Raw genomic sequence first — 13,955 nt, 5'->3', positions numbered from 1 at the left:
CTCAAAAAAGTATCTTCCTGGCCCCCTGACGTCACGAAAAAACTTAAACCTTTCCACTCCCGTCCCCCCCGAATATACGGTTTACCAAAAATCCACAAACCCAATTCCCCACTCAGGCCTATAATAGATGCCACCAATGCACCTTGCTATAGACTATCTAAACAGCTGGCCAACTCTCTGATCCCCCTCACCGGAAGGTCCCCTTCCTATATAAAAAACTCGACCCACTTTAAAGCCCTCCTAGAAAATTTAACCTTGAATAAGACAGACATATTGGTAAGCTTTGATATCTCCTCTTTGTTCGATATTCCCTTAATTGACACCTTATCTCTCTTAGAAAACGTTTTTCCCTCTGATATCTTAGATCTCTTTTCCTTTGCCATTAACTCTGGGTATTTCTCTTGGAACAACAAAATCTACAAGCAGATAGAGGGAACTGCCATGGGTTCCCCCCTCTCACCCCCCCCCTTGCCAATTTCTATATGGAAGATTTCGAAAAACGAGCCATAGACTCAGCCCCACTCAAACCTTCTATCTGGCTAAGATATGTAGATGATGTGTTCTCTATTTAGTCTCATGGCCCAGACACGTTAGACTCCTTCCTCAGTCATCTCAATAGTCTACATCCAAGAATCCAGTTCACTATGGAAAAGGAAAAGAACAATTGTTTTCCCTTCCTAGACACCTTAGTCACACGCCTGCCTAATGATACACTTACCTTCACCATATACAGAAAACCCACACACAGGCAGATACATTCACAAACTCTCCCACCATCACCCCTCTCAACAATATGGCATTATTAAAACTCTTACCAAGAGAGCCCACAATCTTTGTTCCAGTGGAACCGCCCTCACTACTGAGCTTAACCACATACACACCACTTTCTTCTCCAATGGCTACAGCGATCACAGTATCAAAAAAATAATCAACTCCTCCCTCATTCCCCGTCCTTCTCGTCAACAAGATTTTAAAAATGCCATCACCATACCCTACATCCGTGGCACATCCGAAAAAATAGCCAAGATACTAAAACAGTACAACCTACACACAGCATATAAGCCCCACTGCAAACTTGCTACCCTTATCCGTTCTATGAAAGATCAGCTCCCTCCTCTCTATCTGCCTGGAGTTTACAAAGTACCCTGTTCCTGTAAGCTGGCGTACTTTGGACAGACAACCAGATCAGCATCCATCCGTCTAGAGGAACACAAGTCTTACATCTTCAAACACAACTATGGCCATTCAGGCTTGGCTGACCATGTTTTGGACACCACCCACAGGGTATCATGGAAGAAAACCACCATGCTCCACCACAGCAAATTCAAGAAAGAGAGACTTTTCTTAGAAGCAGCAGCAGCTCTCAAAAACCAACCAAATCTCAATAAATACGGTTGCATTCAGCTTCCGAAGATTTGGGAAACACTCATCACCAGATTTCCACCTTGCATTCCAGGCCACCTACTACTGCCCTTAGAGGGCGCTCTACCTAGATAGGACTTTAGTGTCACCCACGTGGTTGGGCTTAGTATTGTTTGGTATTCGTGTATATGTTACATTAATTGTTTTTGTAATCCCCATAGATGTCCTAGTGACTAGGACGAAATATAGGAAGTATTAAATTTTATTTTAATTCTTTTTGAGTGTTGTAAAAAATCCATTAAGCCTCCAACATGACTGCTTCTTATTATCTGTACACCGGTTTTTACGTTATTAGCAAACCTGGAATGTTCCATTACTTCAAATAACAGAGGTGTCTTGACAATTATTGGTAGATAGTGTATATAGAAATAGTGGATATTAAAGATTAAATGCACTGATTAAAGGCAATTTACATCTGGGCTGAACCCATGTATTAAGTAGTGCGAGCTAAGGCAACTCTAGTGTCAAGGATTGTATTCTCATAAGTTTTCTACACAAAATTTCAAAACTCCACTCCAAATTTCTACATACATTCAGCTATGAAATAATGTTGGATCTTTAATATTCACTATTTCTATATAAATAATGAATTGTATTGCATAAAACTTGTTTGGATAACACAGTCCAACACAATTTGTGCTGACTTTTATATGAGACTTGTTTTTTACTAATTTGGGTGCGCTGATTTCAAATATCAAACCCATTTTTCTCTATCACGTCAGGTTTTTCCTCTATGCATTTTCTTTTTGCTAATTTGTAAGTTTTTGATAGTTTTAAGGAGGCAGTACTATTTAGAGGATCAAAAAAATCGATATTTTAATATTATTTTCTAAAATTATGTACTTTTAAAAATCTGTTCCTAACTTTTTATCAAGAAATTCGAAAAATTCCCGAAGATATAGCCTATTATTCAAAGCAGTGCGCAGATCAGAATCGGAGTGCTCACCACTCTCGCTTGTTAGTAAACGAATAAATGTGTAAGAACCTGCAACGGCACGTACTGGCGCTTTGAATGCGAGAGAGGCCGATAATTAGATACATAACTACTTAACAATATTCATTAAAAATTACAAGAATATTTATAAAAAAATAACAATTTTACTTACACATGAGTTTCAGGGAATACATTTTTGTTTGTAGCAATTTCTGCTGTGTGTTCTGTTTTGGCAATCCTTTTGAATACTCCAACAGTAGTCGGCCATCATGTGAGAATCCCATCTTCCTTGGTACCGATCTTCCATAGTTTTTAATTCTTGATGAAATCTTTCTCCTTGTTCATCGCTTACAACACCTAAATTCTTGGGAAATCTATCAAAATGACTGTATAGGAAATGAAGCTTTATGCTCATGTTGCAACCTAGGCGCTGCAAATTTTCAAGCATTGTTTCCACTAGATCTTTGTAATTGCACGCTTTTTTGTTTCCAAGAAAATTATTCGCAATCATCGTAAATGAAGTCCAGGCCTCTTTCTCAATTTCATTCATAGAATTCATGAAATTTGGGTCTCTCATTAAAGTTCTAATTTGTGGTCCATCAAATACACCAGCTTTAATTTTTCATAACTAAGTCGTGGAAATTTTTCACATATGTAAAAACCTTCATAAGACCTAGTTTGATGTGTAGAGGTGGAAAAATGATTTTTTCTCTGTTGATTAAAGCTTGATTTATAACATTCTGTTCTCCAACATTTAAGGATATTCTAAGAGGCCAATGTTTCTTACTCCAGTGTTGGTTTCTAGCTTGACTATCCCAGAAGCATAGAAAACCTGGAAACATTGTATATCCTCTTTGAAAGCCAAGTAAAAAGTTCACCATTTTTAAGATCCACACAGATGATCCAGTTATGGTCTGTATATTTTAATAACTTCAGAACCTTTTTAATGTCCTCATATGTTTCCTTTAAGTGGACTGAATAGCCAATAGGAATTGAGCCATATACATTCCCATTGTGTAGTAAGACACACTTGAGACATCTGCTTGAACTGTCAATAAATAAACGCCACTCATTTGAATGATATTGTACAACACTCATTTCAGTTAGTAAACCTGACACATTGTTACAGTAAACAAACCCACACTCGTGTTTAAAATATTGTACAAGATTACTTTCCCTGCTACGATAAAAAGTTATCTTCGTATCTTGCTCCAGTAAGTTTTTTTCATTTAATCTCGAAGCTAACAATTCCGATGATTTGATAGGCCCAAATCTCTTACTAAGTCATTCAATTCTGCTTGAGTAAAATGTTGTGGTCCAGAACTAGAAATTAAATTTTCATTGTCTAAATCAACATCCGGGTCTTGCTCCTCAAGAACATCTAGTATCCTGATCATGCTCGTTCTCAAGTAAAGGAAGTCCTTTATAAATTGGCACGGCTATTTCATTGGAATGAGCAACTGGCCGAATTGCTGAGTCGAGATTTGGATACACAGTTTTTTTCTTATTCTTCTTATAACCAGAAGTCTGAACTAAACAAAAATAGCAATCATCTACGTGATTTTTCGGTTCACGACAAATCATTGGAATGCCAAAAGCTAATTTTTGGCATTTTCCCTTGCTCCACTGTCGTAAATTTTCTACACATGACTTGCACACTTTATTTGGAGCCTATGAATTGTCCTGATCTGCAAGTTTTATGTCAAAGTATGCAAAGTACACTTTCTTAACGAAATCAATGATATTTGTCCTTTGACTGGGAACTGTAAGGCTGCCACAAATGTAGCAGAAGGAATCTACACTATTGACACATTTTCGAGTAGTAGACATGATGTATTTTCTTCACTGCCGACTAACATGCAATTAACAAGACAAAAAAAACCAGACTTTATGAAACGTTATAAGCGCTCATCACTTTCACGATCGATTTTGATCGTTCTTTGTCCGCTATGACGCATATAGCATTCATTTGTTTTAGGCAGTTGTCATCGCCTACTTTTCATCACCTAAATGTATTAGGTCGGTTATCGGTCTCTCTCGCATTCAAAGCACCAGTACGTGCCGTTGCAGGTTGTTACGCATTTATTCGTTTACTAACAAGCGAGAGCGGTGAGTGCTCAGATTCTGATCTGCGCACCGCTTTGAATAATAGGCTATATCTTCGGGAATTTTTCGAATGTCTTGATAAAAAGTTAGGAACAGATTTTTAAAAGTACATAATTTTAGAAAATAATATTAAAATATCGATTTTTTTGATCCTCTAAATAGTACTGCCTCTTTAAAACTATCAAAAACTTAGAAATTAGCAAAAAGAAAATGCAATAGAGGAAAAAACCTGACGTGATAGAGAAAAATGGGTTTGATATTAGAAATCAGTGCACCCAAATTAGTAAAAAACAAGTGTCAGATCATAATCAGCAGAAAAAAATTTTTTTTTGTTGGCCAGTGTAATTATTATGTGACACCTCCATGGAGTCCAAAGACTCATCGAGGGAGGGCACCTACTCTACAGCTCCCCCTCCTCTCTCTCTCTCTCCCTCCACTCAACCACCAACACCATTTATCGCCCACAACCACCACCACTAGTATTTTCAATCACAAACATCCATGCCCACAGCGGGATTCGAACCTGCAGCCTTTTGGGTGGAGAGTAGATATGCTAACCACTCGGCCAACCAGGCTGGCATTATTATGATTAATACGAAAAATGTTGCAATCAATATATTTCTTTTGATAAGAAAACATTTTGAATTCCCTAATGCTCTGAAAATAATGCTCATTTAAATGTCATTTAATTATTTCATAAAAGGCAAAATATGTACAAAAGTTTTAAATAGAGTCAAGCAGCTTCTGGAGATGAACTATAGATTTGTATGTACAAATATTATATAATGTTTGTAGGTAAAAATGTTATATATTATTAAATAGTTGACTCAAAGTTAGACAGCCTATTCGTCGTTGTCCGGTAGCATCCTCTAGCAAGAGAGTTGCAGCAGATGAGCAGCTGTACTCCATTTCTCTCTGTCTGTCGCCTCCGTCATTCTTAAACCAGTCCATTTCACGATGTCATTGAACCACTCTCTAGTTGGGCTTTCATGTCTTCTCTTCCCCTCAACTTTCCCTTGTAATATAGTTTTTGTCAGGTGTCCCGAAGAACCTCTCAGAAGATGTCCTGCAAATCTGGTCTTTCTTTGTATAATATTCTTGAGTAGTGTTCTTTCCATCCCAACTCTTCTTAAAACTTCTTGATTTGATAATCTCTCTGTATAGCTAATCTTTTCCATCTTTCTATAACACCACATTTCCAATGAATTAATTCTTTCCATGACTCACTTCCATAACTTGCAATACTCAAAACTGTTGCTTTTACTATTCCAATTCTAACACCTATTTTAATATTCTCATTTATTAAAATTCTCCTCATTTCCATAAATGCCGATATAGCTTTGCCTATTCTATTTCTAATCCAACTCTGAAGTTCCTTTCTGTGAGATCCAGCTACCTAAATATTGAAATATTTCCTCCACATCTTATCTTTACATTATCTCCTATTTTTCTCCCCGTTATCATTATCTTGGTCTTCTTTGTATTAATCCTTAGTCCGTACTTGTTACAAGAGTTTTCAATTCTTTGAATAATTTGTTGTAATCCATTTTCACTTTCTGCCATCACCACTACATCATATGCATATCTTAAATGATTCTTCCATTTATTTTTATTCCTTCTTCTACATCCTCAAGTGCCTCTCTAAGCATCTGTTCACCATAAAGGTTAAACAATAATGGTGATAAACTCTTCTCTCTACTGGGAATTCTTCTGTTTCCTCTCCATTTACACATACTGAGGCTGTTTGCTACCAATATAATCTCTTTAAAATTTCCAAGTCATAAGAGTCGATATCAATATTTTCTAGAATGTCAAAAAGCCTTTTATGTTTCACTGTATCAAATGCCTTTTCAAAATCTAGAAATCTTAAAAACAAGTTTCCACCATGGTTTAGTGTTTTCTCCTCAATAATTCTTAGACAAGTCATAGCCTCTCTAGTTCCTTTGTTGGTTTCGGAATTCAAGCTGTTCCTCATTCATTTCTTTTTCTATTTTTTCTTAATTCTCTTTAAAATTATTTGTGCCAAAATTTTTGCTGTTGAGTTATAAGACTTATCGTTCTAAAATTGTTGCAGTCTAAAACTCCTGTCTTTTTTGGAATGGGGATAAAAATTGATCTTCTTGTCCCTCATAAATTCCGTTAATAATTTGCCATAACACTTCCATACCTTTTTCACCTATATTCCTTATAAGTTCTATTTGTATACCATCTATTCCATGGGATTTTCCTTCTTTCATCTTTTGAATTGCTAGATTCAATTCCTCCCTCACGATGTAGAGCCTCTACCCACTATGCTCTTCCTCTGTCTTCATAAAGTTTACTTGCATATTCTTCCCATTTCTGTAATATCTTCTCTTTTTCTATCAGAATTTCACCTCTTTCATTCTTGACTGCTCCAGTCCTTTGCATCTTTCTTCCTGTCATCATATTAATGTGTTTATAGGCATTTTTTTTGTCATTTCTTTCTGCCTTTGCTGTTGTATCTTTACTTATTTCATCTAACCACTCTTCCTTTTTCTTTCTTATCTCTCTTTGTATCTCCCTACTCAAGACAGCCTATTAAAGGAAGATATTATATTGAAAGTTCCTGGTAAGTAAGTCACCAGGTGTGCCCTCAGAAAATAGTCTGAAAGCTAAACTGTAAAAGCAGCAAAACAAAAGTAAGTCATGGAAAATTGGTAACAATATTTAGAAGATAAATATTGTGAAAGTGACATTGTTTTTCAAGATTTTTTGGGAAAAATCTTTGAAATGGAGGGAATGCTGTAAGAGCAATCAGATGATAAAGATGACATTAAAAACAAAGATGAATTATTCCAGGTCTCTTCTTTCATCAATGTTTTAAGATCGGTGCTCTCTTGCATCCAGTTAACTTGGCTTCTTAGAAACTTAATTACTATTATAATAGGTGGTTGATCCTATCAACTAAGTCTATAATTGTATGCATTCTCTGGCCAAGTTTCTCAGATGAAAAAAGTTTCTGGGAGAAATACCTCCATATGAGTGGCTAACTCACCTAAAGCTCTTGGAAAGGTTTGTATTCTAGACAGAATTCGAACTTGGTTTAATGCCCTATGGTGTTTTTAACTATAGGCCATTAAATAGAGTAAGCTTTGGAGATATTCTGGTTATGTGGACTAATTACTCAGAAATTTGTTATACACACACATTCACAAGAACACAGTAATTTTATTACCACAAAAATTTCAACCAGAAACTAACTGGTCATCATCAGTGTATCAGAATAATCACAAGGAGAAGCTACAACAAAAAAAAATGCTAATCCTGTTTATAGAGCTCTGTAAATAGGATTTAACATGCTTTGTTGTAGCTTCACCTTGTGATTATTCTAATACACTGATAATGGACAGGAGATAATTCATATAGGATTAACTGCTCAATCATAAGCAGTGATCAGGTTTCTAAGATGCCAATTTATTTGCTCATGACAAGCCATTGAGCCTAATATGAAAGGAAGACGGGACACACACACACACACACACACACACACACGAGGATTGTTTGAAAAGTTTGGTAAAAAAATAAGTTGAGCGCAAATTTTTTTTGGGAAAAATCACCTTTATTTCTCAACTTAGTCTCCAGCGAGGTCTACACATTTGGTCCAGCAAGTTTCCAATTTTTTCATCTCATCTAAAAAGTAGGATTTGTCAAATTGCAAAATAGTTATTGACAGCCTTGATGACATCTTTGTTCGAAGAAATTTTTTTTCCCCACCAAGCCGAATTTTTAAGTTTGGGAACAAGAAGAAATTACATGGGGCCAAGTCCGGAGAATACGGTGGATGTGAAACCAATTCAAACCTCAATTCGTGCAATTTTGTCATTGCAATGGCCGATGTGTGGGATGGTGCATTATCTTGATGAAAGAAAATTTTTTTTGTGCACCAATCTTGGCCGTTTTTTCTTCAGTTCTTCTTTTAAATGGTCCAACAATGCCTCATAATAGACTCGTGTTATTGTCTTGCCCTTTTCCGAATAGTCTATCATGATAATTCCTTGGAAATCCCAAAAAACAGTGGCCATTACCTTCCCAGCTGACAAAATGGTCTTCGCTTTTTTTTTTTTTTTGGTGCTCTTTCTCCGGGCATTGTCCACTGTTTTGACTGCTGTTTGGACTCGGTTGTGTAGTGGTGGATCCAAATATCGTCTACAGTCACGAATCGATGCAGGAAATCCTGCACATTGCAACTAAACATTGTCAAACACTGTGTTGAAATGTCTTTTCACATGCGTTTTTTGATCGACAGTCAACAATCGCGGCACCCATTGCACACACAGCTTTTTCATGTGCAATTTTTAGTGCAGGATATTATACACCCATTCAGTTGAGATTCCTGCAATCTCGGCAATCTCCTGCACTTCCACTTGGCGGTCTTTCATAACGATACCATGGATTTTGTCAATCGTTTCCTTCGGAGTGACCTCGTTCGGGCGTCCAGAGTGTGCTTCATCTTCGTTGGATTTACGACCGCGTTTAAAACTCATTTATCCAAAAATAAATAGTCTTTAATTCTGGTGCACGTTCCCATGAATTGCATCTGCATCTAACTCTACTTTGATCTGCACAGCCGTCCACTTCTTCAAATAAGTGTTTTATTGCTGCATGAAACTTGCTTTTCTCCATTTTTATGAAAAATGTGAACACGATCATTTTAAATGTTTGCCAAACGAGAACTATGCATCACACCTGGCTAAAATTTTGCCAGGGGTCATGAAAAAGATGATAAGTACTAACACTGGTATGAATGAATGAATTGTTTCGCCGTCTATTGGAAATTTGCCAAACTTCAAACAACCCTTGTGTGTGCGCGAGATCCTCTTGGCTCCTCGACCTCATTTTTTTCCTTCATATATTAGACCCAATAAATTATTACAATGTGAAATAACTTGGCTTTGTAGTAGCCTACTTATGTCATATTGTGGTTTGTCAGTCCTGTATATGGTCTTTCTGTCGGTCACATGTATTTTCTGACTTGTTTGTCTGAAATTTAAAAAAAAAAGTGTCCAGGAAGGAAACTCTTCACTTATTTATGGAACTAGCTAACTTACCTTGAGTTGAAGTCTTAAAGATTCTTCCACTCCTCAGCTGGATTTGAACCTAGGTTTTTCCAATCAAATGGCATTGTTTTTACTGACTGAGCTGTAGAGATGTTCATGTAAAATGAAGTTTAAGGTGATGAATGTTACTTAACTGTTTCTTAATAATATATTGCATTTTAGCTACTTGATAATTCTTCCTTTGTTCCAAATAGTTCCATAATTCTTAAAGGGAGAAAAAATATTCTAAGGTGGTGTAAGAGATACTTGCTCTACACGATCTAACTCCCCCCCCCCACCCTACGTACACACACAATTTTTCAACATCCTTTGACATTCAAATACTTACTGAACTGATTTATCTTTTAGGAATTTGGAAATATGGCAAAGTTTAAACCTTAGCTGGTAAAAGTACACTAAGTTCTCATGTATCAATACTGGAATATAAAAATATTTTAACAGTAGAAAATTATATCAGAATGCAATTTCTCGATAGCATATTAGTTATTACCCCTTTTTCCTCAAGTGATAAAATAGCCCTTGAATATATTTGGAAGACCGGGAAGGGGGATGGAGATGGATGGGACGAGGAGGAGGAGAAAGTTAGACATGGTTACTCTTACATCTTAAGAAAAGGAAATTGCTAAGTCACTTCTTGTTTCAGCTATCCAGAATTAGGAAATGATTTTGATATCTTCATTACTTTTAGTGTTTTTGGTATACAGAGTACTGGGATAAATGTAAAACTTTGTTTCATTACTAGCTGCTGTTTTGTTAAGCAGTTTAGCTTTTATTTAATGCCCTTTAAAAGATGTTTCATGTTTGTATTACTTTAAGATTCATTTCAACAATTTATATGGTATTATATGCATGCTGTTTTTATAATTCTTCAGTAAATGATTTGGGTGTTAATCGCAGTGGTGAAGGAAGAAATTCCACTGCAGCAGACAGAGTAGTGGAAGAAATTAGAGCCAAAGGTGGAAAAGCAGTTCCTGATTATAGTGAGTAACTGAAATTTTTCTGTTTTTTGAATTTAATTAATTTATACATTATTGCTAAAAGCATGCCATCTGGACCTCGCAGGAATAGCTATGGTTAGGGCTTGACAGATTATGAAAAATCCTACTTGCCATACAAAAAATGTAATTTTTGGTTGAGCATTTCTTTTTTTTATGTTCCAATAGGTCTGTAGGAGTCTAATGAAGTGATTAATTTTTATGGAGATTTTTTATGGTGAATTATCTCATATGTGATGCAGTGGTTGCTACATCTGTGTTTCATTAAAGATTTTATTTAGAGTTATTTTATTACATAAAAAATTTATATTTTGTCCAATCTGTTGCTCACCAGCTGACAAAACCTATTTGTCAGGGGTGAGCAGATGAGCGTATTTGTTGAGCCCTGGCTGCAGTTGATAAACAATTTTATAATATTTTTTTCTAGATGACAGTAGCACATTTTTCATTGCTTTAAATAAAAGTCTGGATAACTCATTTTTGTATTATCTTCCTGGGTATCTCTGACTTTCTGAGAATGTCAAATATTGGATTCTAGTTCATCCAATGCTTTACTGTTGGATCAACCGTGATCTTTAGGACACTCTTTCTGAATGACCATATTTGTACTTAATAGCAATCAGACATTTTGATAATAGAAAAGCTGTTTTTGTACTAAACTTGTGATTTCGAGGTGGGGGGGATTAAACTGACCATTTTATTCATTTATTTTACTAGGAAAAAATTGATTAGATTCTCGGGAATAATTAAAAAAAAAATTCAAAATAGTGGGTTTACATTTTTTTTCAAAAAGCTAATACAAATGAATATAGTAAGAACTTTATTGCAGAATTAAGTTTCTAGTTATGTGGAGTGGGGGGAGAAGAAGCATTGTAACAGTGCTTGTTGCTAGGCAGAAGGTGTGATTTTATTATGTACTTTTAAGTTTTATTATTATATTGACATTTTTATGGAAATGACTGGCCTTGCTGCTTTTAGTAGAACAACAAGATGGATTGTTCCTCAGGCATCTCTGCCTCAACTTTAGCCTGAATCCTATTTAGAATGTTCTTTAATTAAATATTGTTTACGTGAGAGATTAAACTAATAGTTCTATAGTTCTTGCAGTCCTTCATATCTACCTTCTTGTGCAATGGTATGAAGACTGATTTATTCCAATCTCTAGGCCATGATCCTGTCTCCCATATCCTTGTAATCAATCTATGAAACACTCTTATTCCTCCATCCTCTGTGGTCTTAACTTTGCTGGAATTTCATCAACATGCAGGGCCTTATTACTTTTAAGCTGTTTAACTGCCTAAGTGGAGGAATTTCAAATAGAAATTTTCCTGGTGAGAGGATTCCTCCAAATTTTCCTTATTCTTTCTGCTGTATAGTTGCTCTCGATATTCTTTCCATCTGTTTTTGATTTCCAGCTCTTCTTTTAGTACTGCTCTATTCCTGTCTGATGACATTCAATTTGGGCTTAAACTTGTGCTTTAGGTCACAAACTAAGTGAAACATCCTTTTATAATTGTACCACCTCCTCATCTGGAACTTTGTCTCTTCACATTTATTAGCATAAAAATTTTCCTTGTCTTGCCTGATGATTCTTCTGATTTCTCTATATGATTCAGTCCCTGTTTCTTTGTTTCTTCAACCACCTTCTTTCGATGAGCCCATGTTGAATCTAATATTCATGGTCTCTTGGTCTTCTAATTGGGCCTAAATACTTCTTGGCTGTATCCTGTATTATAGCCTTGACTTCTTCCTAAAGCATTTCCAGTGAGTTTTCCTCACTAATCTTTAAAAGATCATCCAATTGAACTGATGTTTCTTTTGTGAACTTACTAGGAATTACTTTGACATCCACTCTAGTGGGATGTGCCTGACTTTGGATAGTTTTGGTGTCGCAGTCTTACTTTGGCTCTAATAGGTGATGGTCTGTATCATAGTCTGCTCTAGGACAAGTATGCACATCAGAGATGCTTGTCTTCCGCTGTTGGATATCCAGAATGTAATCAGTCTGGTGCCTCGACTTATCAATGTTAGATGCAGGTATAGGTCCATTGTGGGCATTTCTGGAAACGCGTATTGGTAATGACTAATCTGTTAAAATGAGCAAATTCCAATAATCTTTCACCACAGGTGTTATATTCCATACCCAGACCAAACATGCCATGCTCCAATTTTGTATTAAAGTCCCCTAAGATTTAAGTATATCTCTCCTTGATAGGCAGTCCAAAACAATAAGTTTTTATAGAATCCCTCCCTCTCTCTCTCTCTTTGTCGGGCCTATCTGGGGTGCATAAATATATTGGTAGGATGAGCCTTATGTCTAATAGCATCCTGTCATTAACAGGATTATAACCGAGAAGGACTCTTGTGTGAACTGTCTTCAGTATCATAGCTACCCCATGGTGCTTTGTCATCTCCTGAATAATCAACTAACTTACTATTCCATATCATTACTTACTATTACTTACTCCATTCCATATTGAGTTCTGTAATGATGTTACGTTGGGATAATGGACTTTGTTTTGAAAAACCAAAGTATGTGCATTACTTTCTCTTGAACAGTTGTCATTTTGTAGTATAACGGCACGTTATCTCCCAGACATCCATGTGGTGAGTACAGCATAGCCAAATGAAACTTTTTGAATTACTTTCATATTCTGTAAGCAGTTTTATTGTTTCCAGTTTGAAAATTATAAGCCACAGAAACCCTGACAATAATTTAGAATCACCTTTATATTTTCATTATGTAATTGACTAGCAAGTCATTTTTCTGCACTAGTACTAGTGTTGCATTAATATTTTTGATTACTTACACTGTAAAAGGAGTAGTTTTCAGTAATTATATTTTTATAGATAAGTAATGATTTTGCTTCAATGTTTGTCACCTGTATATTTGAAGTGTTGCTTTTATTTTTTATAGATTCAGTTGAAGATGGGGAACAAATAGTGAAAACTGCTATTGAAAACTTTGGTAGAATAGGTGAGAGGATGATATGAAAATATTACTTTTAAAATAGTCTTTGAGTGTAGTTATTAAATTTTTAGAACTTCAGTTTTTTGTTAGGAAAGCAGGGTACTTAACCAAGTATATTCTGGAACAATGAAATGCTAATGGTTAATAGCAAAGGAAAGTTCTACTGAGCATCCACTGCAGCTTAAAAAGTGGATATGACTGTTGAAAAGTCTGACTGTTGGTTTCATTGCTACTGCTATTTCTAGAAATAGCCTTAAGATTTGTAAACCCTTATGTGTTGTATTGATATTTTCTACCTGAAATCATGTGAAGTGTTGTTTACTGTATCTACCTTGCCATATTGATTTATGCTAGTGCATATGTATTTAAGGCAAATAATATTTCTTACTGTGTGTCCAAAATAGGCTACATTCTTGGAGCATGTCCTTGGATTTAAATGTAGCATGATG

The 13,955-nt window shown here is 35.8% G+C and overlaps 1 protein-coding gene across 2 annotated transcripts in view; it reads left to right on the top strand.

Moving 5' to 3' along the window:
- The window catches only part of Mfe2 (peroxisomal Multifunctional enzyme type 2), a 668,623-nt gene that overhangs the window by 21,089 nt on the left and 633,579 nt on the right, over positions 1–13,955 (top strand). For both annotated transcript variants that reach the window (XM_090390952.1, XM_090390951.1), the window contains exons 3-4: positions 10,413–10,520; positions 13,453–13,512. In XM_090390952.1, coding sequence (XP_090247078.1) covers positions 10,413–10,520; positions 13,453–13,512 — 168 coding nt within the window. The remainder of the gene's footprint in view (positions 1–10,412; positions 10,521–13,452; positions 13,513–13,955) is intronic.

The sequence above is a fragment of the Typopeltis vanoorti genome, chromosome 3 (assembly GCF_054136105.1).
Source record: "Typopeltis vanoorti isolate ZY-2024b chromosome 3, IOZ_Tvanoo_1.0, whole genome shotgun sequence".
Classification (NCBI taxonomy): Eukaryota; Metazoa; Arthropoda; class Arachnida; order Uropygi; family Thelyphonidae; genus Typopeltis; species Typopeltis vanoorti.
The sequence above is the reverse complement of the archived record's forward strand: the minus strand, read 5'-3'. Positions and strand labels throughout refer to the sequence as shown.